The sequence below is a fragment of the Lagopus leucura genome, unplaced genomic scaffold (genome assembly GCF_019238085.1).
Source record: "Lagopus leucura isolate 7727_CA_CO unplaced genomic scaffold, USGS_WTPT01 Super-Scaffold_100008, whole genome shotgun sequence".
In the NCBI taxonomy this organism is placed as follows: Eukaryota; Metazoa; Chordata; class Aves; order Galliformes; family Phasianidae; genus Lagopus; species Lagopus leucura.
The window spans coordinates 6772517-6798955 of NW_024962265.1; the positions used below are offsets into that span (position 1 = coordinate 6772517).

Genomic DNA, 26439 nt, shown 5'->3' on the forward strand with positions numbered 1-26439 from the left:
CGGAGCGCAGCATGAGGGCGCGCCCCCCCCGAGCTGCCCCAGCGCCCCCCCGCTATGGAGGGCTTCGCCGCCCGGAGTTACGGCACAGGAGGGCCGGACAACCGCCCGCTGTTCGGGGAGACCTCGACCAGGGTAAGGGTTGCGGCCGAGGAGGGGGGGGACGGGACGCGGATGGCTTTGCTGGAGGAGTACCTCGATAATGACGTCCCGCAGAGACAAACGGCCCCAACTAAGGGGGAGGATCTTCCCCCTGGCAGCCCCGGGACGGCAGCAGAAAGCAAAGAAATGACGGCGAAGCTGTCCGCAAAAGGAAGAAAAACAGAAAGACACTGCCGGATTGGGAGAAAAAAAACAGCAACACCCTTTGAATTTGTGGAATGGCAAAGCCAGTGTCCCTGCCAACGAAAATGCACTGCTCACACAGCAAAACCCCGACCCAGAAACTGATGTGTGGATGGACCCCAAAGCAAGGCTGCTCCCACTTGAAGAGGAGACTCTGGGCTCGCCCCTACAGCTCAAACTTCCACCTCTCCCTGTTCACTGCAGGGCAGTTGGACTGGATGGCCTTCAGAGGTCCCTTCCGACTCTAAGCTTCTATGATTCTGTGCGATGTTAACAGTGGGCACAGCCTGGCAGCACTGGGACACAGTGCAGTAGGACTGGGCAGGGCTTCTTCCAAATAGGCAACCCCCTAATTCATCATAGAATCATAGAGCCAAAGAACAGCTGGGGTTGGAAGGGACCTCAGCCCACCCAGCTCCAAGCCCTGCTGTGGGCTGGCTGCTCCATCCAGCCTGGCCTTGAGCATCTCCAGAGATGGGACACAACTCTCCATCCCTTGGCAGGCCTTTGTTCCCAGACTTCCCATCTGTCTCCTGTTGCTGCTCTGCGTGTGGTGGGGAGCAGTCAATAAGAACCACCAGGCGTTAATTTGAGTTCGTGTGCTGCACTGTGGATCCAGCACCCTGCACATCTCCCCCCTGCCCGTCTGCTGTGTTTGGTTTTTGGAAACCTGCGGCATGGGACAGGCAGAGGTCCACGTATCCGTGGCAGCGCCGGACAAAGGATCTCTGTGCTGGTGCTGAATGGTGCCTTGGGAATTCCCAGGGTTGCTTAGGAACAAATGCCGGAGGGGTCCGAGTGAGAGCTGACTGCGTCTCAAGATGGGAGCGGGTTTGGATGAGCACCAGGGCATGAATGGGGCTGGTGGGGATTTCTGGGTGGGTGGTGGGTGCCTGGATGTGCTGTAGAGATGGGGGTCAGGGCAGGGGAGGCCTTGGCAGTGATGGGACCTGAGGGAATGGCATGGAACTGCAGAAAGGAGGGGCAGGGGATGTTAGGAAAGGGTCTGCACCAAAGGGCGGTGGGCATGGAAAAAGCCTAGCCAGGGCAGCCTGAGCTCAGAGTTCACGGAGTGTTTGGCCAACGCTCGCAGGCATAGGGTTTGGATTTTGGGTGGGTGGCCCTGAGGAGCTGGGAGTTGGGCTTCATGATCCTAATGGGACACTTTCCAACCTGAGATGTTCTATAAATGTGGTGCTGCTGTGCTCTGGTGGGCTCAGAGCTGAGCTGGCGGAGCATCAGGGACCACGGAGGTCTGCAGAAAGGGCTTCGGGATGTGAGGGGCAGCCCCGAGGTGCAGCCATATGGAGGTTATCAGTATGGGGAGATGGAGATTCTGCTGCCGTTACTATGGCTGCAGCGCTGGGTAGCAAGCAGTGCAGAATGAAGGCAGGAGAGGCTATGTGACAATAGGCAAAGCATCACAGGTGTGGGATTTCTGGAGGATGAAGTTAAAAGTGGAAGCTGCTCATGTTGCTTTGTGGTGGGAACGTTTCAGTATAGCTGAGTGGGCACTAATTGCTGCGGGTGGGAGAAGAAAGCAGTAAGGAGGCTGAGCAGCACAGGGTGGTAATGAGGAGATGGTGAGGGCACAGCAGGCATGTGGCTGGAGGAGCTGAGCTTGGTTCCTGTAGTGTATAGGGTCACAGTGCGTGCAGTTCCGTGCAGTGTCACCTGGTTATAGGCTGAGGTGTCCTCTGTGGCTGCGGTAGGCTGCAGTCATGCTGGGAGTACTGCTGGCCATCTGGAGCTGTTGATGTGAGATGTGAAAATGGCTCTTCCATCATGCCTGCGGGTCACAGAATCATAGAACAGCTTGGGTTGGAAGGGACCTTAAACCCCACCCAGCTCCAACCCCTGCCATGGGTTGTTTGCCTCCCACCTGCTCAGGCTGCCCAGGGCCCATCCAACCTGACCTTGAGCACCTCCAGGGATGGGGCATCCCCTCATAAATGAGTCCCCATGTTCAGGCTGTGCTGGCACATGCAGTCTTGCAGTCTCATGGCTTGGATGTGCAAGTCTAATAATAAAGTGATGCAGATCCCGGAGCAAAGTCTCCCCAGGGCAGCGCATGGTGCTGCTTGTTGGAAATGGCCCATCACTGTCCCAGTCTGTGCTCTGGGACGTGGCCCAGAGGTGAAAGGCTCCATCATCTCCAATCCCCTTTAGCCGTCTCGGCCTCTGCTTGTGTATTTTTAACCTTTTTGCTGTGCTAAGCTGCCTGGAGCTGAAGTGGCTGCAGGGAACACAGCCTGTCAGTGCTCTGCCAAGCCTGGGATTTCAGGATCAGTGCCTCTAATCTCTGTAACCTGAAATACCTTGTTCCACCAGTGGCCTGCTTGGAAAATTTCAGCACTCACAGGAAACCCTGACCCACAGGGACTGGTGCCATGTGGCAGTGTTGTGCTGCTGGTGCCTGAATGCAGGTTCTGTTCCCCCTTTCCAACCTGAGACACTCAAGGTCAGGCTGGATGGAGCTCAGAGCAACCTGATGTAGCTGTGGATGTCCCTGTTCAGTGCAGGGGGTTGAACTAGATGGGCTTTAAGGGTCCCTCCCAACTTAAACAATTCTATGATCATGCTGTCACTCTCAGGCACTGAGGTTAAAGCACATTTTTTTGATAACAGGAATGCTCACTGATTCAGTGCTCTGTGTCTGGTTTATGTGCATTTGGTGTGTGCGTAATTCTCCTCTCTCTCTTTAGGACAGGATCATCAATCTAGTTGTTGGCAGCCTGACGTTCCTGTTGCTTGTAGTAAGTACCCCATGTCCTGTTCTGCATGTCTCCTGTAGGTGATCAGGTGAAAACGTGATGCCTCCCTTCTGCCAGTGCTGGTAATGCCCCCAGGAAACCCATCCTTGAGTTTTCGAGTGAAAGTGTCCCTTAGATGCCTGTGGCCTGGTTGCTACACAGCGTTCTGAACTTTTGCCAGCGTGACATTATAGGGCTGATTGTACTGAAGCAACCGCAGCTGATGATGCGGGAGCTTATGTCCGTGCCATGCCAACGTATGGAGGCCTTAATCCAGGAGATTGGTTGTCTTTACATCCTCCATGTACAGATACATACGTGTTTTCTCAAAGAAGTCACAAGGTCTCAAGCTGTGCCTTCCCCACACTTTCACGACAAACCAACCACCACCACAATTGGAGTGTTGGTTCTGTAGTGTATGAGAGGAGACAGGGATGGGCTGGGGAGAAACTATTAGAATGGCTTGCAGAACAAGGGGAAATGGTTTTAAGCTAAGGGAGGGGAGATTTAGGTTGGATGTCAGGGGGAAATTCTTTACAGTGAGAGTGGTGAGGTGCTGGAACAGGCTGCCCAGAGAGGTTGTGGATGTTGGGACCCCGTCCCTGGAGGTGTTCAAGGCCAGGTTGGATGGGGCCCTGGGCAGCCTGGTCTGGTATTAAATGTGGAGGTTGGTGGCCCTGCATGTGGCAGGGGGGTTGGAGATTCGTGATCCTTGAGGTCCCTTCAACCCTGTGATTCTGTGATGGGAAGGTTGGCTTCCACACATGGTCTGTGTGCACTGCTGTGCCCGCTGGCTTCCTTGGAGTTGACATCTCACCCTGGGGAGGCTGATGGTCTCTGGGTTTACAAGGGTTGATGAGAAACTGACAGGCAGCTGTGGTGCTCAGCCAATGTGGAGAACCTTGCATCTTCACAGAGATGAAGGTTGGAGAGATCAAACTTTTTCATCTGTGTTTTCCTCCTTACAGGTCACTCTGATCAGTGCTTTTGTCTTCCCACAACTACCTCCAAAACCTGTGAATATATTTTTTGCTATCTGCATCTTCTTGTGTTGCATTTCTGCTGGCATACTTGTAAGTACCTCATCTGCTCTGTATGCTTTCATGTGTCTCTGGGTGGAACATGAGTAAAAGCTTGTTTATGTGGTGCCTTTTACTTTCTTACACTCTTGAGAGACTGGTGGGATCTCACTGCCTCACAGGAAGCCTTGCTAATGCACCTTTTCCAAGGTCAGCTTTAGGTCACACTGCACAACCCAGATGTGTTTCCAGTTAATTTTCCACACTGCCCAGTTCCTCCTCCTACAAAGGGAAGAGGAGCAGAATGGGGACAGGCATGGACAGGTCACCTTTCCCCTTAAATTTGGATCTGTGTGTGTCAAAAACACCATTTCAGTCAGCCTCATTTTTTGGTAGCTTGAAGACCATTTATCCTTTTGCAGTCAGCTTACTGCCAGTTTTATTTTCAGTTTGCAGAACAAGTGCACTCCTGCTAATTAGCAGCTGCTTGAGGAAGGGCGCAGGCATGATCTGTAATTACTGTTGTGAAACTTTGGTGGCAGCTGTTTTTGTGAGTTGTGGCATTGCATCGTTAGCAATCTTACACTGCAGCAACATGGATTCTGCTATTCCTCGAATCAGTGTTGCTCAGCCCCAGATGACCGTCTGTATTTCTGTGGTCTTGAAAACAGCTTCTAGTTTGGGGAGGACCCTCCCTGTGAGTCATTCAGCAGAAAAATCCCCATGTAATTCACAAGATTTTCTGTAATACCACTGTAGGGAAAAGAAGGGAAGGACATTGAAATGCTTCGGTCTGTGGCTGGTTGTCACTCCAAAACAAATTGTGCTGGACGTAACCTTCCATTTGTCTTTGCTGACTTGGCTGCAGACAGGTGGGAGTGCCTAAAAACCAACCAACCAAACACTCTCAAGCAAGAAGAGGCTGGATATAAGGAAAAAGACTGGATGTAAGCAGAAAGTTTTTCACAGGAAGGGCATTGAAGCACTAGAACAGTTAGCTACTGAGGTGGTGGAGAATCCATCCAAGGAGATATCCAGGGTCAGGTTGGATGGGGCTCTGAACACCTGATCTAGCTGTAGGTGTTCCTGTACTTTCTAGGGGGGTTGGGCTAGATGACCTTTAAGCATCCTTTCCAACTCATACGATTTTATGATTCTGTGAAAACAAAATCTCTTCAAGAAATGTGAGAAGACAACCCATGTCTTCATAGAATCATAGAATGGCCTGGGCTGAAAAGGACCACAATGATCATCTGGTTTCAACTGCCCTGCTATGTGCAGGGTCACCAACCAGCAGACCAGGCTGCTCAGAGCCACATCCAGCCTGGCCTTGAATGCCTCCAGGGATGGGGCATCCACAGCCTCCTGGGGCAACATGTTCCAGTGCTTCACCACCCTCTGGGTGAAGAACTTCCTCCTAATATCCAACCTAAACCTCCCCTGTCTCAGTTTAAGACCATTCTCCCTTATCCTATCACTGTCTACACTTGTAATCAGCCGTTCCCCTCCTGTTTATGTGCTCCCTTCAAGTACTGGAAGGCCACAATGAGGTCTCCCTGGAGCCTTCTCTTCTCCAAGCTAAACAAGCCCAGTTCCCCCAACCTTTCCTCATAGGAGAGGTGCTCCAGCCCTCTGATCATCTCAGTGGCCCTCCTTCTGGACTCCTTCCAAGAGTTCATGGCCAACCTGATACCTCGGTTTCACTGACAGCCTTGTTTCGGAGGAAACCACCTTGCCAAATTCTTGTTTGCATATTCCATAAGTATTCAAGGAAAAGGAAAATGCTGCATCTTAACTATTTTCTCTGGTTGGATAAAGCTAGGTTGTTTAAGAAAAAAAACAAACAAAAAACAAAACCTACCCAATTCTAGAAGATGCCAGTTCAGTTTCTGCAGAAAGTTTCCTAGGAAGAAATACGACATTTTAGCTAATCTAAACTCATTCTTTCTTCTAGATCTACTGGTATCGACAGGGAGACCTGGAACCTAAATTCAGGAACCTAATTTACTATGTATTATTCTCTATTGTCATGTTATGTATATGTGCCAACCTGTACTTCCATGAAGTGGGCAAATGACAGTCATTGGGAATTCCAGCGATGACGCTGCTGTGTCAGACTGCTTTCAGCTCAGCTCTCGGCTCTGCCTGAGACATACAAACGAGTACAGTTAGCCTGAAAGAAGTGGATTGTGCAAGGACAAATCAGTACATGATTTTCATGTAAATGTATATGTAATGTCCCTCTTGTTGGGGAGAATTATTGCCATAAGATGTGACATCCTGCTTTTTTTTGAAGAGCTACTGTTGCACTTAATGAACATTCCAGTTGTACTGATGTTTCTGAATGGCACAAGCTTTTTCATTTTGGAAAAAAAAAAAAAAAGCATTTTTTATTACTGTACAAATAAACTGCAGCATTGCAAGGATCTGTAGCAGTATAAATAAATGGCATCTTACAGTTACATAAGACAAATACTCTTTATTTTGTTTAAACTGAATATACAATTACTTCTGTTCCCTAGGCAACCATTTGAAACTACAACTTATTTTTCACGTTAACAAAAACACAGACTGAAAAAGACCCACTCTTGATTATGAAGAGCTAATTACAGAAATAAATAAAATAATTTATACACGAGTCTTTAGTCTCTATAGCTTTTACTCTCAGTCCCTAGCTAACAGGCTGCTGCTCAGCCTAGTGTCTGTTGCAACCCTTGAGCGTAGGAATTAATTGGCTTCCTTTGCCTCAGGGCTCTGTGCCCAAATTCTCACAGACCTATTTCTCCACGACTTTGCCACCTCCACACCAACCTCCCATATACTCCCTTGCTGCATAAATCACCTCTAGAGGTGGCTGGTACTGTCATGTAAACAGTGAGACCAAATGTTCCAGCATACTCACAACAACCTTCAAAACAGTTCAGAGAGAGGCTGGCGGGTACCAGTAGCTTCCCTTTCTCATAGGCCTTCCCTTTTTATTCAGCTTAATGTAGTGATGAAGAAGGAAAACAAAAAAGATTTTCCACAAATGATCTGAGTTCCATCCGTTGCCAGCAACGGATGCTCAGAACAAGCAGACCCGACAAATCCCATAAGCACCTGTCTGAAGTCCTATGCTGTAGACACAGTAATGATGAGGTGGGAAGACAGACCATTTCTTTGTGATGCTACCCATGCTCCCTGAAGTCTTTGATGGAACACATTTCTTCCTGAAATGTAACAGTCTTGCTCCACATATTGCAAGAGTCAGTAAGTGCAGAAATCATCACCCATTCTTCATGAAACATGTGCAAACTATTTCTTGCTGTGGCACTAAGAGGCTACAGTCCGCAATCGCTGCCTTCTGTCCAGTTTTTGAGATGTGCAGTTCAACACAAGTCAGATCAGAATTGACCACGTGGCTCCTGGCAGTGAGCACTGCCAACAGGGAAACACTGGAACACCCTGGTTGGGTCATAGTACATCAGGCTTCTATTGGCTGCTCTGTAACCCTTCACAAATGAGGTAAATGGCCTGAGCAGAGAAAGTGCACCGTCGTCATTTCGAACTGTAAGTTTCTTTTTAAAGACATGGACTGACTGCTTTCTTTGGAAACGTGGCACAGGGTTGTAACTAATTTCACAATGCAAACACAGTCAATACAAAATGGACATGATTACTGCTTCTCTCAGTGACAGCTCACTAGATCTTCAACGTCTTTCGAATCTTCTGAGTCAGGACTGCCCAGTGATGAGCCAATAATGTGGGACCCATCTCCATGATGCTGTAGGATAGGATCTGCCAAGAGACACAGTAAATTACAACTCACCCATTATTTAGTGTTCCATTATAACAAAATGTTAAATACGACACAGAAAATGCACTCTGAGCTTTGGAACAATTTTAGGCAATGTTAACTCCAGTGCAACTAGTTCTCAATTTCTAGTTCCAAGCAAAGCCATGACTAATACAGACGCAACTAGCGTGACCCAGGTTTGGACTCCCCAGGTGTTAATGCACCAGGGCTAAGGCTGACCCTAAGATGGCTACGCAAGGAGATCCTTCCTCCAGAAAGGATTATTTGTTAGCTGCAGCACTGGGAGAATATTCCTATGCTGTTTCCAAGTATGAGATTACTGCTGGCACTGGAAAGTGTGGCATAAGCTACCAAGCCCTTCCAGGTGAGCACTGTGCAAACATCCCAAAGAGCCCAGCCTCTCACTATGAGAGGTAACAAGTGGCAAATTGCATTTCAGATGTCTCCAGTGTTCTCTCAAATGGGAAACCAATATAACTCTATCAGCAGGCATGAAGAAATGTGCAATAAACAGTTACTCATTAGCCTATGTGTACTAATTCAAGGCTCAAGGACAACGGGAACAGCTCAGCAAGTCAGGAAGCACCTGCAGTTCTACTGCTTTTCCCAGGAGGTTAAGTGAGACTTTCTTCCACTTATACTGATGTAAGTGTAATCAAATTGGTTAAAGTTTCATAGCAATAATAAGGAAAACAACTCTAGAGAAAATAAGGATCTGGATCTATGAAGCACGGTTTGAGGAACTCAAAAGTGCTATTCTGATGTAGTGAATCCTACAAAGGGACTGTCCTACCTGTTAGAGTTGTCAAGGGCAACACTGATTCACTGTCTATATCATCTGATGTCTGTATAAAACCATGGGAAGAAGGAACAATAAGCACAGTCTCATCATCTATTGTAGGCTGATCAACTTGTTCTTCTATTGTTGGAGAACCCAAGTCCTGAAAAACACAGAAGGAAAGGATGTGGGGTATTATTCTGGGTAGCAAAACAGAACAACTTGTTTTGGCCTGCCATACTTCAGAAGAAGGAACAGACTCCCCAGATGAATTTTATCTCTGTCAGTTGAAATGTCAACATCTGAGCTACTTACTTCAGCATTCGCAGGGTACATTTCATCCTAGGATAGGCATTCAAAAGAGAATTCTACCCTGTGAACAGCATCGAGGACATGGGGAGAGGAAATGAGAGACTGCACAGTAGTGATAAAACCTTCCCGTGTAAGTAACAAATTCTGTCTATTAACAGGAATAATTAATCCATTCCTCTACTTGCTCCCTAGATGTTCTGAGAGACTGAAGCAATACCTTTATAGCACGTCCCAACTCCACAGATGTGATAGGTTTACCTGAGCTTAATAACTTCGTCTCGTAACTCCTGCTTCTGTGACAAGTCTTAACCAATGGACACACAGCTCAGAAGACCAATTTTAAATGTTGTGCCTTGTCCTATAAGTCGCTGACTGAAGGGTGGCTCAGAACTTTTTTGGTTGAACCACATTATATCAAAATAATTGGCAACACACTCATTCCTTCCAGGTGCAAGCTGTCAATATCCCTACTTTCTTCTCGTCCCACAGCTGCTGTTGCTGCCTCTTTCCTGGTAGTGCTGGCACTGATAGGAAATAACACACTTGGCTTACTTGGTGTCACAGCACACTCCGGTGGACTCCTGGTTCTGCATGTGCACTGGAAGACATCCTAGTTAATACTGACAGAGTAACCAGACATTTGAATCCCAGTTTGTGTGTGCAACGTGCATAAGGTTCATTCTGCCTTCAGGAATTACTGATGCAGAATGACAGCAAATGTAGCTGGCAGAGTGAAAATACAGGGATTTATCCCTGTTTTCAGAGGGTACAGGAAATGTTTGTAGAGATAACTTTTCTGCTCAAGAAAATCTCCATGTTTGTTATAGGAAACCTGTTTCCTTATATAGTTTCCACAGTGTTTTTGCACAGGCAGCATCTTGTGCAGTCTTTGCACTGTGCAGCACCCTTTGTGTGGTGCTGCTGAAGATGAGCTGACTACCTGTGCTGCAGCTCAGTGATTTAAGCTCACCCCAGATGTGCACCCATTCATGCAAGGCACCGTGTGCCGGAGCTGCAAAAGTCAATTTCTGCAGAGAACACAGATAAAAACCCACCCATGAAAAGCATGATGTGGCGAAGCTTAAAACTGAGAAAAGGAGGTGTGAAAAAAACCTGGAAATGCCATTGTGACAAATGGGCACCTTTGTCACAATTTGTCATTTATCAGAAATAACAACTCTCTGCAGCACAACTGAGTACTTCCCACTGCCCATACTCACAGCAACAGCACAATGCTCACAAGTGCAGAAGAATAACACTGGCTTAAAGTAAGCAGAATTTAGATCTGTCTTTGTAGAGTAACATTTCATTTAGAAACCCACACTCTCTGCTTCCCGGAACTTATGCACACGCAAACTTGAATTTAATTAAAGGATAAAGCAAATAAGAATTATAAAGAAGAACAAATTTTATAACTGTTTCTACCATGAGACAAGAAAGAAGAACACAGAACAATAATCTCCACCTTTGGATGTAATAGCAGACCTTTGAGAAATACAAGGATCCTCCTCTTAGTGCGACCACAACGGATATGCAATGCCTATTCAGTTTTGCAAAGCCAAAGTCTAACAAAGTCCAGATATACTAACAATGGATTTTTCAACAGGGATATAAAGCAGAATTACAGCAACTGTAAAGCTTTCTGTTTTGGAGAACAGGAGGCAGTATTTGAGTCTAACTCATTGCTTGTCACTGTCTAACCTAATCCAGCTTCTAAAGACTTATTTTCTACCCACTAAATATCACTCTCTTTTTCTATGTCCACTCTCCTTCCCTTAGTCTCTGTGATAGGTTCAGTGAGAGATGGAAGAATTCTATATAAACACTCCAAATGCCTGAAATAATTTGGATACATTTGTTTTTACATCAGAGGCATCTGAGCTGAATGAGATGGAAGCAACAGACCTAGATGGTTTAAATGCTTCTCATTCCTACATAACAGATACTTAACTGGAGTACACTGTTTAAAGGAAGTCCTCAAAAATGGAAACCAAGCTAAGTGGTGCACATAGAAATACACTATTAAATTCATAGAGCAAAAGCTGTCTCTCTCTCATCTCCTTTGCTCAGCAGTCTACCTACCTGTAAAATACACACATCAAAATTTCACAGCCTGGTTTAAACAGCATCAAATGGTAATGAAGACAGCTGTTCCATGCCACTACCTTCTACAGTCACCACTCTAAAGTACCCTGAGTGGTGAAGCAACTCCACAGCTAGGGAAGTATTCAAGTCAAATTTAAGCCCAAGTTCCAAATTAAACCATACCACTTTCACATTCATAACATATTAATGATAGAGGATTTAAAAATAAAGCCCTCAGAATTACAATATGCACTAAATCACTGACATACTGATATGAATAGACTAGCATAAAGGTCAAAGACGCAAGGAAATCATTCTCAATATAGAAGCAGGGAAAAAAAATCAGGTATTATCCACTTGATTACCTCAGTGACGTATGTGCTGGGTAAATCAGAGTGAGAATCCTCTTCCTGCTTCAGACTGGCACCTGAAATCTCCTCTTCAGTTCTTACCATAACTCCATCCATCAGTTCACTACTATTCCTGCTGCTGAATTTTGAGGCATCATCTTCATTATACGCTGAATGCTCTTCATCACTCAGCTTGGACTGATGGATATCATCAGGGAAGCTGTTTGTTTCCAGGCTATCAGGTGGATCTGTCAGGTCAGCTGCCTGAATGTCTGAATCAACAGTAAGTTCTGCCTGAGTGACAGAGGAGGAGATATCTTCAGCAGCGACGGTGCGGATGATGACACTTGGTGTGTGGCACTGCACTGTGACGTTGTCACTTGTATTCAACAAGTGCTCTGGCTGTAAGGATATTTGGGGAAAAATAGAAAAGGAGACACAAAAACCTCTCAGGTATCTTCACATCTTTCAGCAAACAGAAAAGCAGCATTACTAATGTAACTGAGGTCTACACACACAGTGCATCAACACAGATCACATGCTGACCCTGTGCTAACTGTGTAAAGTACACACATATTACGAAACAAAAGCAACTGTTCAGGTGAGGATTGCCCCAGACTTTTAAAAGATTAGAGATTTTTTTCTTTTCCTGACTTTTACATTGCATTTGTTATTCAATTTTCAGTCTCTTCTCTTTCTCTCCCTCTAATAAAGACCAGAACTCCCGCTGTAAGTTTTGTGAACATGAGTATTTGCTTGTTAGAATAAATGAAACATCAGGAAACTGTCGTTCTGCTGGGACAAACCACTAGATGGAGACATCATGTTCAGCCACAGTAAGAACTTATCTAAGCCAAATTTTCAAGCAACATAAAGAGACTTAAAAGACAATACAAAAAGATACACACTCACATTTTAGTATTTTAAGTAAAGTAACTGTGCTATGTCTTAAGAACTGCTTTACAAATTTAACATGCAAATACACAGATGCCTGCACTGTTAAACTTCCCTCCCTGCCCACACTTCAGTCATTTCATTGCTCAGAATACGTACAGATAAGGCATGAACTATGATCTGTTCTGGGGAGGCTGGAGCAGCAGCAGCTGTTAGGGTCATGGTAGGACTAGTTGTCAGTGTTAAAGGAAGACCTTGGCTTGAGCTTGTCTGTAGCAAGTATGTACCTGGTGTTCCTGTAGGCTGGAGATGGAAAGACTAAAAGAGACAACACAAATTTAATGCCCAAACACACCGCCTTCCTGGGCCACACTCAGCACCCAAAGCATGCTTATTTACATCAACTAGTCTAACTGTAATGCCCCCTGAAAAAAGAAAACAACCCAAAACTAAACCAAACCCCAATCCCTGCTGCACCAACTGCTTTACTGTATTCAAGAAAGTAAAAACAATCTCATCTACAGCCTTAGGCTACAGAGACAAATATTAAGTCACGTAGAACTGTATTATGAGGTACAACAGCAGGTAGAAAGTGAATACATTCCACTTACTGTCAACACTGAAATGAGACAAAGTGCTACAAATCACAGCACAATGGAACTAAAAGAATCTCTACTTGCTGGGAGCTTCCTCTGCCTGTTATGTCAGATTTCGACAAGACATCAGCATAAAGAAAAACTTCATAGCATTAAAGCATTAAGATAGATTTAAAGCATGTAACTGTAATTCACACTGTGTCCATAGACCTAACAAATTAAAGCTCTGGAAATACACTTCGCTTACAACCTTCAGAAGTTTTATATCTGTTAAATTCCTCTTTCCATTTGAGACTTCTTTTTCTGAAAACACCAGTTCCAGTCTCAGAAATAGCTGTGCTGAAGAGAAAAAAAAACCCTAACTAACCACCAGTTCTCTGTTACTTACTGGAAGAATCTCAAAGGTCTGCAGTGTTCCACTGTTCAGTGTTATTGTCTCAGAGTCAACTGTAGCAGCAGGGGAATCTGTTGAGGCTGCAAAAGGAAGAAAAAAAAGGGTAAGTGTGTAAACCAAAATGTTTCAGTGCTGCAGAGTGCATTACACACTACAATTGCTACACAGCAGAAAATTGTTAATTCTAGTAATATGGCAAAGAAAACTGACTGTAATCCTAATGACAAGGCTCTCTAATTGGTACTTAAGATGCTATATCATGTACAGAAAGCTCCAAAGGAGCAAAATAAAGTATGCACAGTGATAAAAGTAAACACAGTACACCTGACATCATAGAATCACAGAATGGCCTGGGTTGAAAAGGACCACAATGATCAATCAGTTCCAAGCCCCTGCTGTGTGCAGGGTCACCAACCACCAAACCAGGCTGCCCAGAGCCACATCCAGCCTGGCCTTGAATGCCTCCAGGGATGGGGCATACACAGCCTCTTTGGGCAACCTGTTCCAGTGCTTCACTGCCCTCTGTCATCTATTTATTTAAACATCATCTAAGTACTTAAGATGTGTATGAAATTTTTAAGTTCTGGTGTAATGATATCTTAGGAATTGAGTATTGTTTTTTAAAACCACTGTCAGATGTAATATTGAGATGCTTATTTTTGTATTACTTTTTTATTTTCATTTTTGGTTTTAACTCTTTCTGCTCTCCACAGTACGTCAGCCACTGATGACAGATCAGACACTCCCAGAGGTATTTTGTGTGTTGTGACTGAAGTGTAGAAAAGCTACAGTAAGTATTCTCATCACTCTTACCATTCTTATCATGTCTTACCTTATGATTCTATCACTCTATGACTACAAGCATTTAAGTAATTACTTCCATTCGTGCTAGCAGTAGCTATGAAAAGCAAAACATATAGTTAATGTGTCAGACATTTAAGGATCACCATGCCTAAACAAATAGTACTCCAGACTTTGAAAGGTATCAAAAACTCTGCTTAGAACCAGAATTAAGAACTTTACTCTTGAAAAACTCAGAAGTTTCAGGTAGCTGCAGACAAATTGGTACTTTGTCTGAGATTATACAGTAATTCCATACTTACAGGGCAAAAGATATGACAACAGCAATGCTACAAGCACTGAAAGCTTAACCATCTCAGAGTCTGTGCTTTCAAAGTAGACTAATTTTGGTTGCTGACAGGAGCTCTGAGTTTGAATCTTTTATTACTGCAGTGGCACGCCAAGGTTTCCTGCTGCAGATTTCCTGGCACCCAGCAGCAGATAGCTGTGAGATGTGGCCTGTCTGTTACCTAGCCAGTTGTGTCTGAATTGCTTATAGGAATTACCCCTTTGAAACACTGAGCCTGCTATCATACACAGCTGCAATTGTCTAATAGGTTTATCTCTCATGGCATAGAGAAACAGAACAGACATGATAAAAAATTCACTTTGATTACACAAGCAAAACTCTTCTAGAAAGCAGATTAGCATGGGGAGGAGGCTTGTTAAGCAGAGAGGTGAGTGACATCACAAAATAATCACTACAGAACTCCGAGAAGGGTTACAGAATACCAGCTGCCTCATCAAAAACCAGTAGCTTTGACCAAGATGGGTAGAACTTACGACACTACTGATGTTGTACTACAGGTAAAACATTCTAAGCATGGTACTGCATAGCATTCTAAGAAATAAACTAAATAAAATGAAGATGGCACTTAAGTAGATTAAGACAGATTAATCTAATGAAATTATAAACAGAAAATTATTTACCAAAGGCCTGACTACTCATACTCTGAAGAATCAGTTCTTAGCCTAACTAACTAACTTTTTAATCAGTAAGCCAACTAAATTGAAGAATGGTAGCCAATGGAGATGACAGGCTGCTTAGGGGGTCACAGGATTGGAGTAACTAGAGTTACCTAATCCGATTAGCTACAAAAGCAAACAGTAAGAATGACCGTCAGGGTAGAGCTGGTAATAAACTTTTGCTAATGAGTAAAGCTCTTCCTTAAGAGGATGGGAAGCACCAATTTAAAAAAAATGGTTAGAGAAGATCATCAGCTGAACTCATGAGTGTGAATCAGCAGCTAACGCTTTCCAGAAATTCCACTGCCTAGAAATAACTGCATAAAATGGAGCAGGACTGGAAAAACTATTGCATACCTTCTTGTTTCAATGCTCCTTATCAGAAGTTAGGCACAGCAGTGTAACGTATTTCACAAAAGATCTTGTAGATTATATTCCATATTGTGGACAAGAGTTACCAGAAAAAACTTGAAGATTAAACATATCTACTGCATTTTCCTTAAGAGGCTTCTGCATGCTCTCAAAAGGCCTTTTCAAAAGACACTTTTCCAACTAACATGTTATACAGCACGCTCTTCTATCCATGAAGAGAGAGACCAAGTGTGCAGGCACTCCAATTGCCATGTCTAGCTCCTATTGTCACAGCTGTAGCTAAATATGCCTAACGAAGATAGAAATGGGTAAACGGAACCCAGGAATTCTTATCTGAAATTATGTCATGACCAAAGCAGAATTAACTCCTCTTTCACCTTCTTAACATAAGAAAGCTTTAGTTTCATTAGAGGACAGCAAGTCGTGCATTTCAGCTACTTACAGACATGTGTAATCTGGACTGGGATCTGCAAAGCTGTCACAGGGCCTGGTGTGTTCCCTGCATTCTCCTCCAAGCGAGCCACTCGAATCTGCACGTGCTGAACCCCTGAACTGGAGTTACTGTTTGGTAATCCACCTCCAGATTTGTTCTCTGAAAGCTGATGCCCTGGATTGTTTTTCTGGTTCTCATGCAGTTGTTTAAGACCCTTTATCAGCACTGAAAGAAAGAATATTCATGCTCGAGTATGTTGAAGAAGGGCATTTGAAATGCTGCATGTGACATTTATCGAAGATGAAAAAAAAACAGAACAAAACAACCAAATCCTTCTGAAGTTGGAACCTAAATCATTCAGAGAGATTTTAAACTAGAAAGTTAGCACATACATACAACTCATTTATAGTTACCTACTGGGGTAAGCCTGAATTTCTCAAGGAACCTAGATATTTTAGCATGCGTGGAAAAGGAAGAAATGCTCGTAATATTTTAGACCTCTTCAAAAGCTTTCACAGTACCTTGCCAAGTTACAGTTAAATGTTGTACCACTAGTTGGGCAATGTTTCTGTGAAGAAGTAAACCTCCAATCTTGCAAAAGATTGGATTGGATTTATTCATGTAGTTGACAGACCTGTCACTGGCAATAGGGATCATGAGTCAGAATTAATCTCTCAGCAGCTTCACTACAATCTGCATACAAAGTGGCCCATTACTCCAATAAAACCACCCACCTATCTTCCCTTACTATCACTGTGGTCCCTCTGCAGTTGACATAAACAAAGTGACAAAGCTGTGGTCTTTGTTTTTCTAGCATGCAACAGAGGGAAATGCTACTCATCTTCCATTCTTGACAGCACAAGCATTTTTCATCTAGGAAATAGGAATAGATCTTGTGGATTCAGTCATGTATTTATATTATCCACTATTTGATACAACTATCTACTAACATACGTTTTGTACCATACTAAGTGTAACAGGGACACCCTCTCAACTGCATCCTCCCATCATGTTACACCTTTCATTACAATATGACTAATTTCTATGTTTCTCTGACCTTCTTCTTCTCCCTGCAACAGAAAAGAAGGACAGAAGGGAAGTTCACAGCAACTGAGATATGCTTTGGCGCTAGTTTCTTTGACCAAGAGTGAAAGTGATGAGTGAGACATTTAGAGAGCTTTATAATTCCAATTCTTCCACTCTTCACAGAATCGTGGGGGTTGGAAGGGACCTCCAGAGATCATCGAGACCAACCTTGACGAGCCTTTCTCACTGTACAGCTAGTAACTGATTTGCCTTTCGCTGCAGTCAACACAGAGCCAACATTTAACCTCACACAGATTACCTTTAAAATGACAAACGCAACAGACCTAATCTGAGGTGACACTGCTAGGCTGCAAATCTATATCCTCCTGAAACTGAAGGGGCCGCTGCCCTACATACCAAAGACTGTCATCAGCTGTGACCTGCCAGCTGATCTGCTCATCTATGTGCTCTCACTTAAAACGAAGATAAGGGACTTGGCAAAATCTACAGTTGTATACAACTATTTGGCTTGTTTCAACAGAAACACTCAAGGGACTGGATGTGGATGCAATTTAGCCAGTAGATGGCAAGGAGCTGGTAACTTCCAGCTTAAAAAGCAATGTGCTCTTCAGCCTGCAACGCTTTAAGTAGACAAAAAAATCCAGCCTTATTCCTTTGATGCTTGTGAAAGAAGTTTTCAGGAAAGTGCACAACTAGTACATTACCAGGGAATGAAACATCCTTGTGGTTTGCAATCTGCCTTTTGATGGTCCACCATTTACTCCGAAGCCACTGCGGTGAGCGGACACTACTCCATCCTTCAGCGAGTAAATCCCAGTTGATGTCGTTCTCATCAGAAACTTCAAGTTCCGCTATCCTGACAGGATACAGAAAACATTCACCTGTTAGAAACCACTCTCTGGACCACAAGGGGTGTTGCACATCTCTGGTCTTGTCACATGTAACAGAGGCAAAATGGCATGCTAGTGAATAGTCTGCCAGAGCTCATGTATCGACATACGCTTCCAAGGCTCCACGCTGCCAGAGGTCAAGCAAAATCATGAACAACAGAAAATGGACTAGACCTGTTAGATGATCCAGTCCATCTCCTTGCCATGCAGGATTATTCTCCTTATTACATACACATTAGGGCTTCATTCAGATTATTGTTAGGCATTACAAACAATGGCATTTGTGTCTTTTATTCTTTGGAAGATCATTCCTCAAACACATCTCCATAGCGGGAAATATTTCCTGAGATTCACTCTAAACTCTTAATTAATTTCATGTTATATTTACATCTGTTTTCTCCTAAATAACACTCATCCATCCTTAATTTTTTTTTTTTTTGCCTCCTCTCAAATGCTTCTTAGCCAAAGTAGATAAAGATGAAATTAGCTACAATATTAAATGGTTCCTCATAAATTAATCCCATCAGGCTCTCCAGGAAAGGAGCAGTCTCCACACAGTTCTGGCAGACGTTACGCACAACACTGGATTCTACCAGAACCTGTCTGAATACTGTTAACATCTCTGAAGTGCCTCCTGCTCATCTGTACCTGGAGCACATGAAAGAGAGGTGAAAAGCAAGAAGGGAAAGGATTTTTTGTAAAAGTTAAATTCTCTTCACAAATCAAGCAATGATACTGAATATTGATAGCTAAAAGAAACAACAAAAAAAAAAAAAAAAAAGGGAAAAAGGTACCAAAACCAATCCTGAAGGATGACTGCACTGCAGAGTTAAAAAGATACCATTTGTGCATAAATACTAGGAATTATAGCCAGCACATACTGAAATGCAGAATCAGGTTACTCATTTTGAGATCAGGTCAAACAGATTCAGGAAATCAGTGAATAGTGCTCTGTAAATAATTTTCAGATTCCCTTATATGCCCAGGATTTTTATTCCCACCCCCAATTATGAACCCATAAAAATCCACTGGCTAAAAAGCCTGAGTTAAAGGCATTTGAAATGGGAGGAGGACTGGAGAGAGCAAAAGATTTCCAAAGTTACTGAGCTTTTCACTACCAGGTTGCCAGTTCAAATAGAGTCATCAAAAATGCTGAAATCCAATCAATGTTTGTCAGCCTACATGAAATTAATTTGCAGTCTCAGTTTAGTTCTTTGTAGACGAGATGTCCACATCACAGAAACCACCACCACACTTGACCCTTGTTGGTCATCTCATCAGAGAGGCCAAGGACTGAATGGGCAGGGAGACTGAACTACCCTCCAGTTAAGGGTTAAAGCGCATTGGTGGGGCAATGTGTGGGAAGCTTGCATGGTCGCTGCCTGTGCTGTACCTGTTCTGTGGAATAAAGAAGACTTCAGTCTCCAGGGTTTTCAATCTGACACCTTTCACGAGCACTAAAATTCACTAAAAAAACAAAAAACAAAAAATATGTTCAATAATAAATCTCTGGGAACTGTAAATGCAGCAGTGACTTTTGGAAGCTTCTAAAATTTTTAAGACTCTAAGAGACCAGCAAAAGGGACCCCAATGGAATCCTGCTAGCATCACATATTCCGAACCGTTAAAAGCAACTAAAATAACAAACCTTAAGATCAGATTTATTTCATCTTCCTTGGTCCACTCAGTGCCCCCACTTTGTTTCCAGTTGAGATAGTTGAGCCATTTAGAGCGGCACTGTTTTTCAGAGCGTGTTCCGACCCGTTCTGCTACAGCAGCCCATGATACACCTTGCGTGACAATGTCACCTGGTTCTGTGCTAGTTAGCTCATGAACTACTTCTGCTAGTCTCTTTTCTTCTTCTTCTGTCCACTTTCCTGAAAGAGAAAAAAGCCCTCCAGCTTAACCAGCAACAGCTGACCTCTGTTCTGATCTGTGACATCACCTAACATCGTATTCCACATCCAAGTATGGACTTGTGAAGAAGGTATGATTGTTCTCATTTACCAACAATTTACAGTATAATCCATTCTTAACTAATAGGGTTAGGGTTCATCATTCATTTTTGCCAGGCTATTGTCAAGTTGTATCCTCTCTTCTTGTGGATGAATGAAGCCACACAGAACTTATCAAAATATCAGAGCAAATTGGTCCAAACTACACGACTTATATGAGTTGAAGTAAATTGAACACGTAAAACTCCAGCTTACAATGATTACATGAGGTCTGATGAAGTTTTTTCTTCTTCGTTTAAATATATAAATTACAAAATAAACAATACTTTACTCCTTAAGTGCTCCTGTCTCTTAACTGACATAAAGACATAAAGTGTATGTCTATAAACACTCAATACAAGGCAAAGTATTTTTAATCCACTTCAATAAAATACGCTCTAGTGGCATAAACATGATGGATAACTGGCTGCAGAACTGATATTTAAGATGATAAACAGCAGAAACTTATACTAAATGCATTCTAAAAAGGTCCCCAGATTTCACACCTTACTCACTCAGCCCAGACTCACACATCTGAAAACAGGATCACAGAATGCTTTGGGTTGGAAGGAACCAAGATAATCCAATACCAAACCTCCTAACACCAGCAGGAATGCCATCCAGAGGATCAGGTTGCCAAAGCCCCATCCAACCTGGCTCTGAACCCTTCCAGAGATGGGGCACCTGCAATTTCCACGGGCAGCCCCTTCTGGTATCTCACCACCCTCATAACGAAGAATTTCTTCCTTGTATCTAATCAGTTACTGACAGAGGCAGAGACGGGACAGCTCTAACTGGAATGTGTCACTGACTGGCATTTACCTCACCTGTGTTGCAGGTATCCTTCATCAATCTACATCGATCTTTTACAGAAGAAGCACTTCTCCCCAGTGCAGCTCCTATTGTGGCCCAGTCATTGCCGTGCTTTATTCTCAGTCTGAAGAGAAACATGCCTATTAGCACTATATCCGTTTACAGACCAAAGTAACTGTCTACAAAAGTAGGAAAAATGTGCACCTCGCAGACTTAAAAACAGAATGAGAAGTCACTTTGTTACTACTGTACAGATTTTTTAATATATTTTCTGTTATCACTGATAATTTTTCTGTACATCACTAGAAATCTTTTCAGCAGTACAGCTCAGCCTCAGGATACTTGCTTTTAAAAGAAGTATCTATAACTTATTATCTATTTGTCATTCAGGTGTGTTGTGAAGCATAATTATTGCATAAGCGCAGTATGAACATTTAGACAAACATGCAATATCCCTTCTACACAGGTTCCCTGATTTCTTTTGTAGTGGTATAGAGACTGCTTGAGAAATCTAAGTAATGCCTAATCAAAATCCAGGCAAGCTACAAGTTAAATGAGGCAAAATGCTGCAAAATCATACTCATAATTTTAACTATTATTTTCCTGCCACACACAATATAGGGTTACTTAACATGTTGAGCCATGAGTGTTCCAGACACCACTGGAGCCACAGGCATCTTGTGAGTGACAAACCAGCTAAATTGACCTAAACAAATCTATCAACACAATGTAATGAACCCTCTGCCTTCCTTCAGCCCAGCACGGTTTCTTCAAACTGGTTTCTTCAAGCTCTAAGAGGAGATAAAGCCTGTTGCCCTTCTCTCTTCATCTAATGACAAAACCAAAAAAGCCTTATTGACAATTTATGTCTCTCTCATACTTTATAGGGAAATCCTACCCGTGACCAGTAAATTTCTTCACAAACAACCTTTGCAGGAGTTTCGTGAAGAAAAGGATCGCTGTTTTTCACAAACACAACCACAACTGAGCTTCACTGTGCTTGTAAAAATCTGAAACATGACTCATTTCAGCAGAAGGCTTATTTCAGGCTTTGCTGCATGTTACTTAAGTCCTGAATATACACTAAAAAATAATCAAAATATATATATATTTGATTTCTCTTCAGATTAATTTAGCAGCCACAACCTTCTGATAGGTGAAGAACTCAAATTTACACCTGACTTCATAAGCGACTCCAAGTGATTTCATACAACAAAACAACCTGTTACAACCACTCAAGGTACTCAATATGACCCTGTTAATAAGACTTACTCTTTAAGCCTTTCAATTTCCTCAGGTGTATACCTAGAAAACAGGTAAACAAAAAGACATCATTTTAAACAGAAAGCATACAACACAAATATTTTTGTTTTACTAACCACACAGTAAATTTTAATTACCATGAAGATTAAAGAATTTCAACTCTAAGAAACAATGACAGAATGCCTGGAGAAAACTCAAAGAACAATTGTCATTTACCACGACAGGGCATTTCTAAGGCAATCTGGTCTAAAATTTCTCTCATTTGCCACTGAAAATCTCCATTCTCAGTGAAGTCACTTTAAAAAACACAATTAGAACATCATCTGTTCATCTCTGAAGCAATCAACTACTTTCTTTCCTTTCGGTCTCAGTATACAACCAGCATAAGGCAGGAACCAATTAAAAAAAAACCACCACTGGGATAATATTTTACTTCCCAATCATCTTTAAAAACTGAAACCACACGTCCTTAGCAGCACTTCCAGATGGCCCCATACCCACTGCTTTACAGACAGGGAAACTAAGGGCAGACGGATTAAGAGCAATTAGCTCAAGGTCACAGTTCTAGGAAGAAACTATACCTCAGCAGATCCATGCTTGTGTCAAAGTCTTCTAATTGCATCAGAATCCCCTCTGCAGTCTGCCTTTTAAGTTGTGGATACCATCAACTTAACTATTATCACGGTTGTTCAAGCAGAATTCAGCAGAGGTCACTTATGATCAGGAAGAGCTGGGTCTGTTTGGCTAGTATCTTCTGTGTCATGCGTAACATGTCAAACATTAAACAAATGACTCTACTCATACCAATAAAACCATGCAGCATTAGAGGTTTTCATACTTTCCAACATGGTTTCTGTCATCATACATGCGAAGAACTCTTCTATAAACAGCAAAGAGAGGCCGATTCAGACCCCAAGCTATTGTCCTGTAGAAATCTTTTCTTTCATCTTTTGACATTTCAAATATAATTTCAGTGGCATCTTTTATTCCACGGGCCTAGAGGAAAGTATTTAAAAAAAAGCTTAGATGAAGACTCCTACAGCTCAAGCAGAACATTTAAGAACTGAAGCTTCGCATACCATTATGAAGTTTTCTAGGTATTCCAAACAAGGAAGCCCATGATTTTAACTGAGTATTTATAAATCAGCTGCTTTAAATAAAAATCTTGAACATTTGGCTTTTAACACTGAAACTTGGGCAGAAACTGAAGCTCTAACCTTCCTCCACATAAAATCTGCCCGACATATTTTATTATCAGAAGTTGAACATCGTAATAGAATTAGCTCGGTGTCACACAAGGCAAAGCTGTCAAAGTTCTCTAACAACTTGTTACTTAACTTCAGATATTCTTGATGTAAAACCTACTCTTCTTCTTCTAATGGTAACTGCAAGCAGATTTTAATACAAAAAAGCCAATGGAATTAAGTATAAAAGGAAAGCTTTTGCTTCATCTCAGCTTCAACAAAAAAACCATAACAGTTTATTTATTCAAAGTACTACATTTCCAAAAAACAAGAAGCAAGATAAATGGGAAGGTATCAATCAGACAAATTAGCAGTAACTCAGTTACCTAAGAGGCTTAAAAACATTCATTTAGATTTAGAAAAGTATTGCTCACTATGAACGATTTAGTGGCAGAAATTCTAATACAGATGTGGGTAGGCACAAGTTGCTAGATCCAGCAGCAAGGATTTCTATGCCAATGAAAACTGAATTCAGAGATATTCTAATCCACAAATAAAGGATAGTGAACCTGTAATATCCAGCCTACAGATCTGTAGCTGCACATACTAAGTAAGCTCAAATATTCTCAGCTGTAAGCCAACCACAAATGTGACTCACTGGCAATTATCACTGTTGGCATGTTAACTGCATGCCTATTTCTATACTGAATTATGATGCTGGTATATTAAGGGTAAGAAAGCAGACAGATATCCTGTTAGCATTGTAAAAACAGGTAAGACATGGTATCAAGTCTGGAAGTTAACACTTAGTAAGGAAAATTATCTTTGCAATGTTCATTCTGTAGTCTTAAATGTTGGGTACAACTATCTTACGTATTTCAAATAGGTAATGACAGTTTCTACTATGTACTGATGGGAATCATGTAGAGCACATTCTGTAAAGTGCTGAAGGAAATTGATTTCTAGTAGCAGTATAGCTACACCAACAGGCAGATAACATACTCTTAACACATACCTTTAAGTAACGTTCAATGTTACTCATCAAAATGTCGATTTCTTCCTTGGACCACATCCCTTGCTTCCACTTATGGCCTTAAAATAGAAATGAAACTGAAGTGAAAGTCAGCAAAGCAATGTATCAGAAAACACATCCCTCATTTCTGCAAACGAATTAAGAAAGAAAAAGGAGTAGTAATTTTAGGTATTTTAACTAGAATTGGTTTCAAACAGATGTTATTTCAGAACTGATAAATGATGCTTAGTGACTTGTCAACTGCCAAGAAATATTTACATCAAGCAAGTCAGACGCCTCGTCCAAACCATTATTTTTTGAAAATAACACTGATTTCTTTATGTGCTGTCAGCTCATGTTTTCAGGGTCTCTCTTCAAACAAAACTATCACAGGATCATTAAGGTTGGAAAAGACCACTATGACCATCAACCATCAACCCACCCCCACCATGCCCACTAACCACATCCCTCTGTGCCACATCTCCACCCTTCTTGAATACCTCCAGGGATGGTGACTCCACCACCCCCCTGAGCAGTCTGTGCCAATGCATTACCATTCTTTCTGAGAAGAAATTTTTTCTAATACCCAACTTGAAAAACAAAAACAAAAAAAAAGTAGACACGTGAAAACCTGGAATGTGAAAAACTAGAAAGATTCTGTCTTGAAATTGATAGAAATTACTATGCACTCAGATGATTCTAAAAGCTGGAACTTAAAATGTAACTCGTAATATTACTTTGGGAACTGGCAGCAGTGTGGACTTCTCTTACATGCCCTATTGCTCCCCAGCACGTGAGCAGTGCTATCCACCAGTGCCTTCCAGAGAGGCATTCTTTTTTTTTTCCATTGGAATAGTAATCCAGTGGCCACAGACAAAAGAAAGACTCATGTCGAGTGTTTTATTTTCCAAATAAAAGTGGCAAATCAATAAAAATAGATGTTATGCTTCCTGTCTATGCCCTTAGTCAGCTAAGCTCTGAAAGTAAAAACAATTCACATTATTCAAAGAAGAAATTCCAAAGATTGGTTTCAATAAAACATTAAGACATTCCTCCCTTGAATTTATGCAGAGCTTCTTCTTCTTCCCCTCATAACATACTTAATAGCAATGATCACTTCTAATTAAGATTATGCTGGTGACCCAGTTTACATCCTGGTGAGTGCTGGCTACCTGCCCATCTCTGCTCAGAGAAATCATGGTACTTCCTTCTCAGATTGCTAATTACCAGAGCTGAGAAGCAGTACACACCAAAAGACTATTTACTTAAATTCAAAGTACAGGCATTTTTACTAATTCTGTTCAAACTGATGAGAGAAAACTCTTGCCTGTGCATGACGATTTCAAACTGCTCTTCCAAAGCTACAGAGGCACAACTTACTACTCCAGCTGTGATTCATGCCATTATCAAAGCACCGGAACTGACCTCTGAAGGGACACAGTACTTCTTTACATGGAATAACCTTTAACACCCTACTATTTTAGGAAAGGAAGTCTATTTTTGTACTTCATGTTTGTACATTTAGAGCCAAGCTCATCATGCTTTCTTTTCTCCAAGACCTGTGGGCGTTCTTAACAAGGGAGACTGTTATAAGCTGAAGCAACACGTCAAACTTCCAGCTCGTGTAAGAGGAGGTAAGCAGTGAGATTCCTCCACAGCTGATCTCATGGAGACCTCAGAAGAGTCTCAGCTAGTATAGTTTCACAATATTTCGTTGGAAAGGTCTTCCCCGTGCTATTTCTCTTAATTAAAATCACTACATTTAGTGCCCTCATTCATCCACAACTGTAAGATGCCACTTGTGATGTCAGTTTATGTAGCTGTGAGAAAGCTACAGAAAAAAAGGACCAAACACAGTTTCTGACATGTTCTGCAAGATACTCATCAAATATAAGGTCACCAAGCCACATGCAGCAATTTTTCTGCCAGATCACCAGTATTTGCTCCCTCAGTCAGAGCTGAGAGTGTGCTACTCTCCATTCATTCACCATTAGCTACTGAAAAGATGGTAATCTCTGTTCTCTCTCATCCCAGAGCACAGAAATGTAGTAACGTGCTTGTAACATTATTTGCAGTAACATGACAGTGAGTATAACAGACATGGACAGAACTGCTTGGCTCCCTTCCTCTTAATTTTCCATATCCAACACCAGGACTTTTCATGCCTCATCCATATTTTTTCACAGACTCAGCACGCTCTGGAGTAGAAATCACTGTGTAAGGGACCGTTTGCTTCTGTGAGAGAAAACCATTGTCTTCCCCTCAAGTTTATTAACAATAAGGGATTTTGCTTTGAACTAATATAA

The 26439-nt window shown here is 42.4% G+C and overlaps 2 protein-coding genes across 3 annotated transcripts in view; one reads left to right on the plus strand and one right to left on the minus strand.

Annotated features, from left to right (window-relative positions):
* TMEM243 (transmembrane protein 243) lies at positions 1-6587 on the plus strand. The gene is made up of 4 exons (XM_042872305.1): positions 1-132; positions 3048-3098; positions 4064-4168; positions 6069-6587. Exons 1-4 carry the CDS (start codon positions 55-57, stop codon positions 6189-6191), a joined length of 357 nt encoding a protein of 118 aa, XP_042728239.1. The 5' UTR covers positions 1-54; the 3' UTR covers positions 6192-6587.
* Positions 6579-26439, minus strand: part of DMTF1 (cyclin D binding myb like transcription factor 1) — a 27981-nt gene continuing 8120 nt past the window's right edge. For both annotated transcript variants that reach the window (XM_042872303.1, XM_042872304.1), the window contains 12 exons: positions 24137-24213; positions 22776-22933; positions 21947-21979; positions 20689-20798; positions 19516-19744; positions 17682-17833; positions 15940-16155; positions 13314-13399; positions 12489-12647; positions 11451-11837; positions 8704-8851; positions 6579-7891 (listed from right to left, as the gene is read on the minus strand). In XM_042872303.1, the coding sequence (XP_042728237.1) occupies positions 7782-7891; positions 8704-8851; positions 11451-11837; positions 12489-12647; positions 13314-13399; positions 15940-16155; positions 17682-17833; positions 19516-19744; positions 20689-20798; positions 21947-21979; positions 22776-22933; positions 24137-24213 (1865 nt within the window). In that variant the 3' untranslated portion in view covers positions 6579-7781. The remainder of the gene's footprint in view (positions 7892-8703; positions 8852-11450; positions 11838-12488; positions 12648-13313; positions 13400-15939; positions 16156-17681; positions 17834-19515; positions 19745-20688; positions 20799-21946; positions 21980-22775; positions 22934-24136; positions 24214-26439) is intronic.

What these genes read in the sequence shown, in the direction of transcription:
- TMEM243 (XM_042872305.1), top strand. Translation starts at nt 55, where the DNA reads ATGGAGGGCTTCGCCGCCCGGAGTTACGGCACAGGAGGGCCGGACAAC. An exon ending in TCGGGGAGACCTCGACCAGG is followed by an intron (nt 133 to 3,047) that starts GTAAGGGTTGCG and finishes CTCTCTCTTTAG; the next exon opens with GACAGGATCATCAATCTAGT. An exon ending in GCATTTCTGCTGGCATACTT is followed by an intron (nt 4,169 to 6,068) that starts GTAAGTACCTCA and finishes TCTTTCTTCTAG; the next exon opens with ATCTACTGGTATCGACAGGG.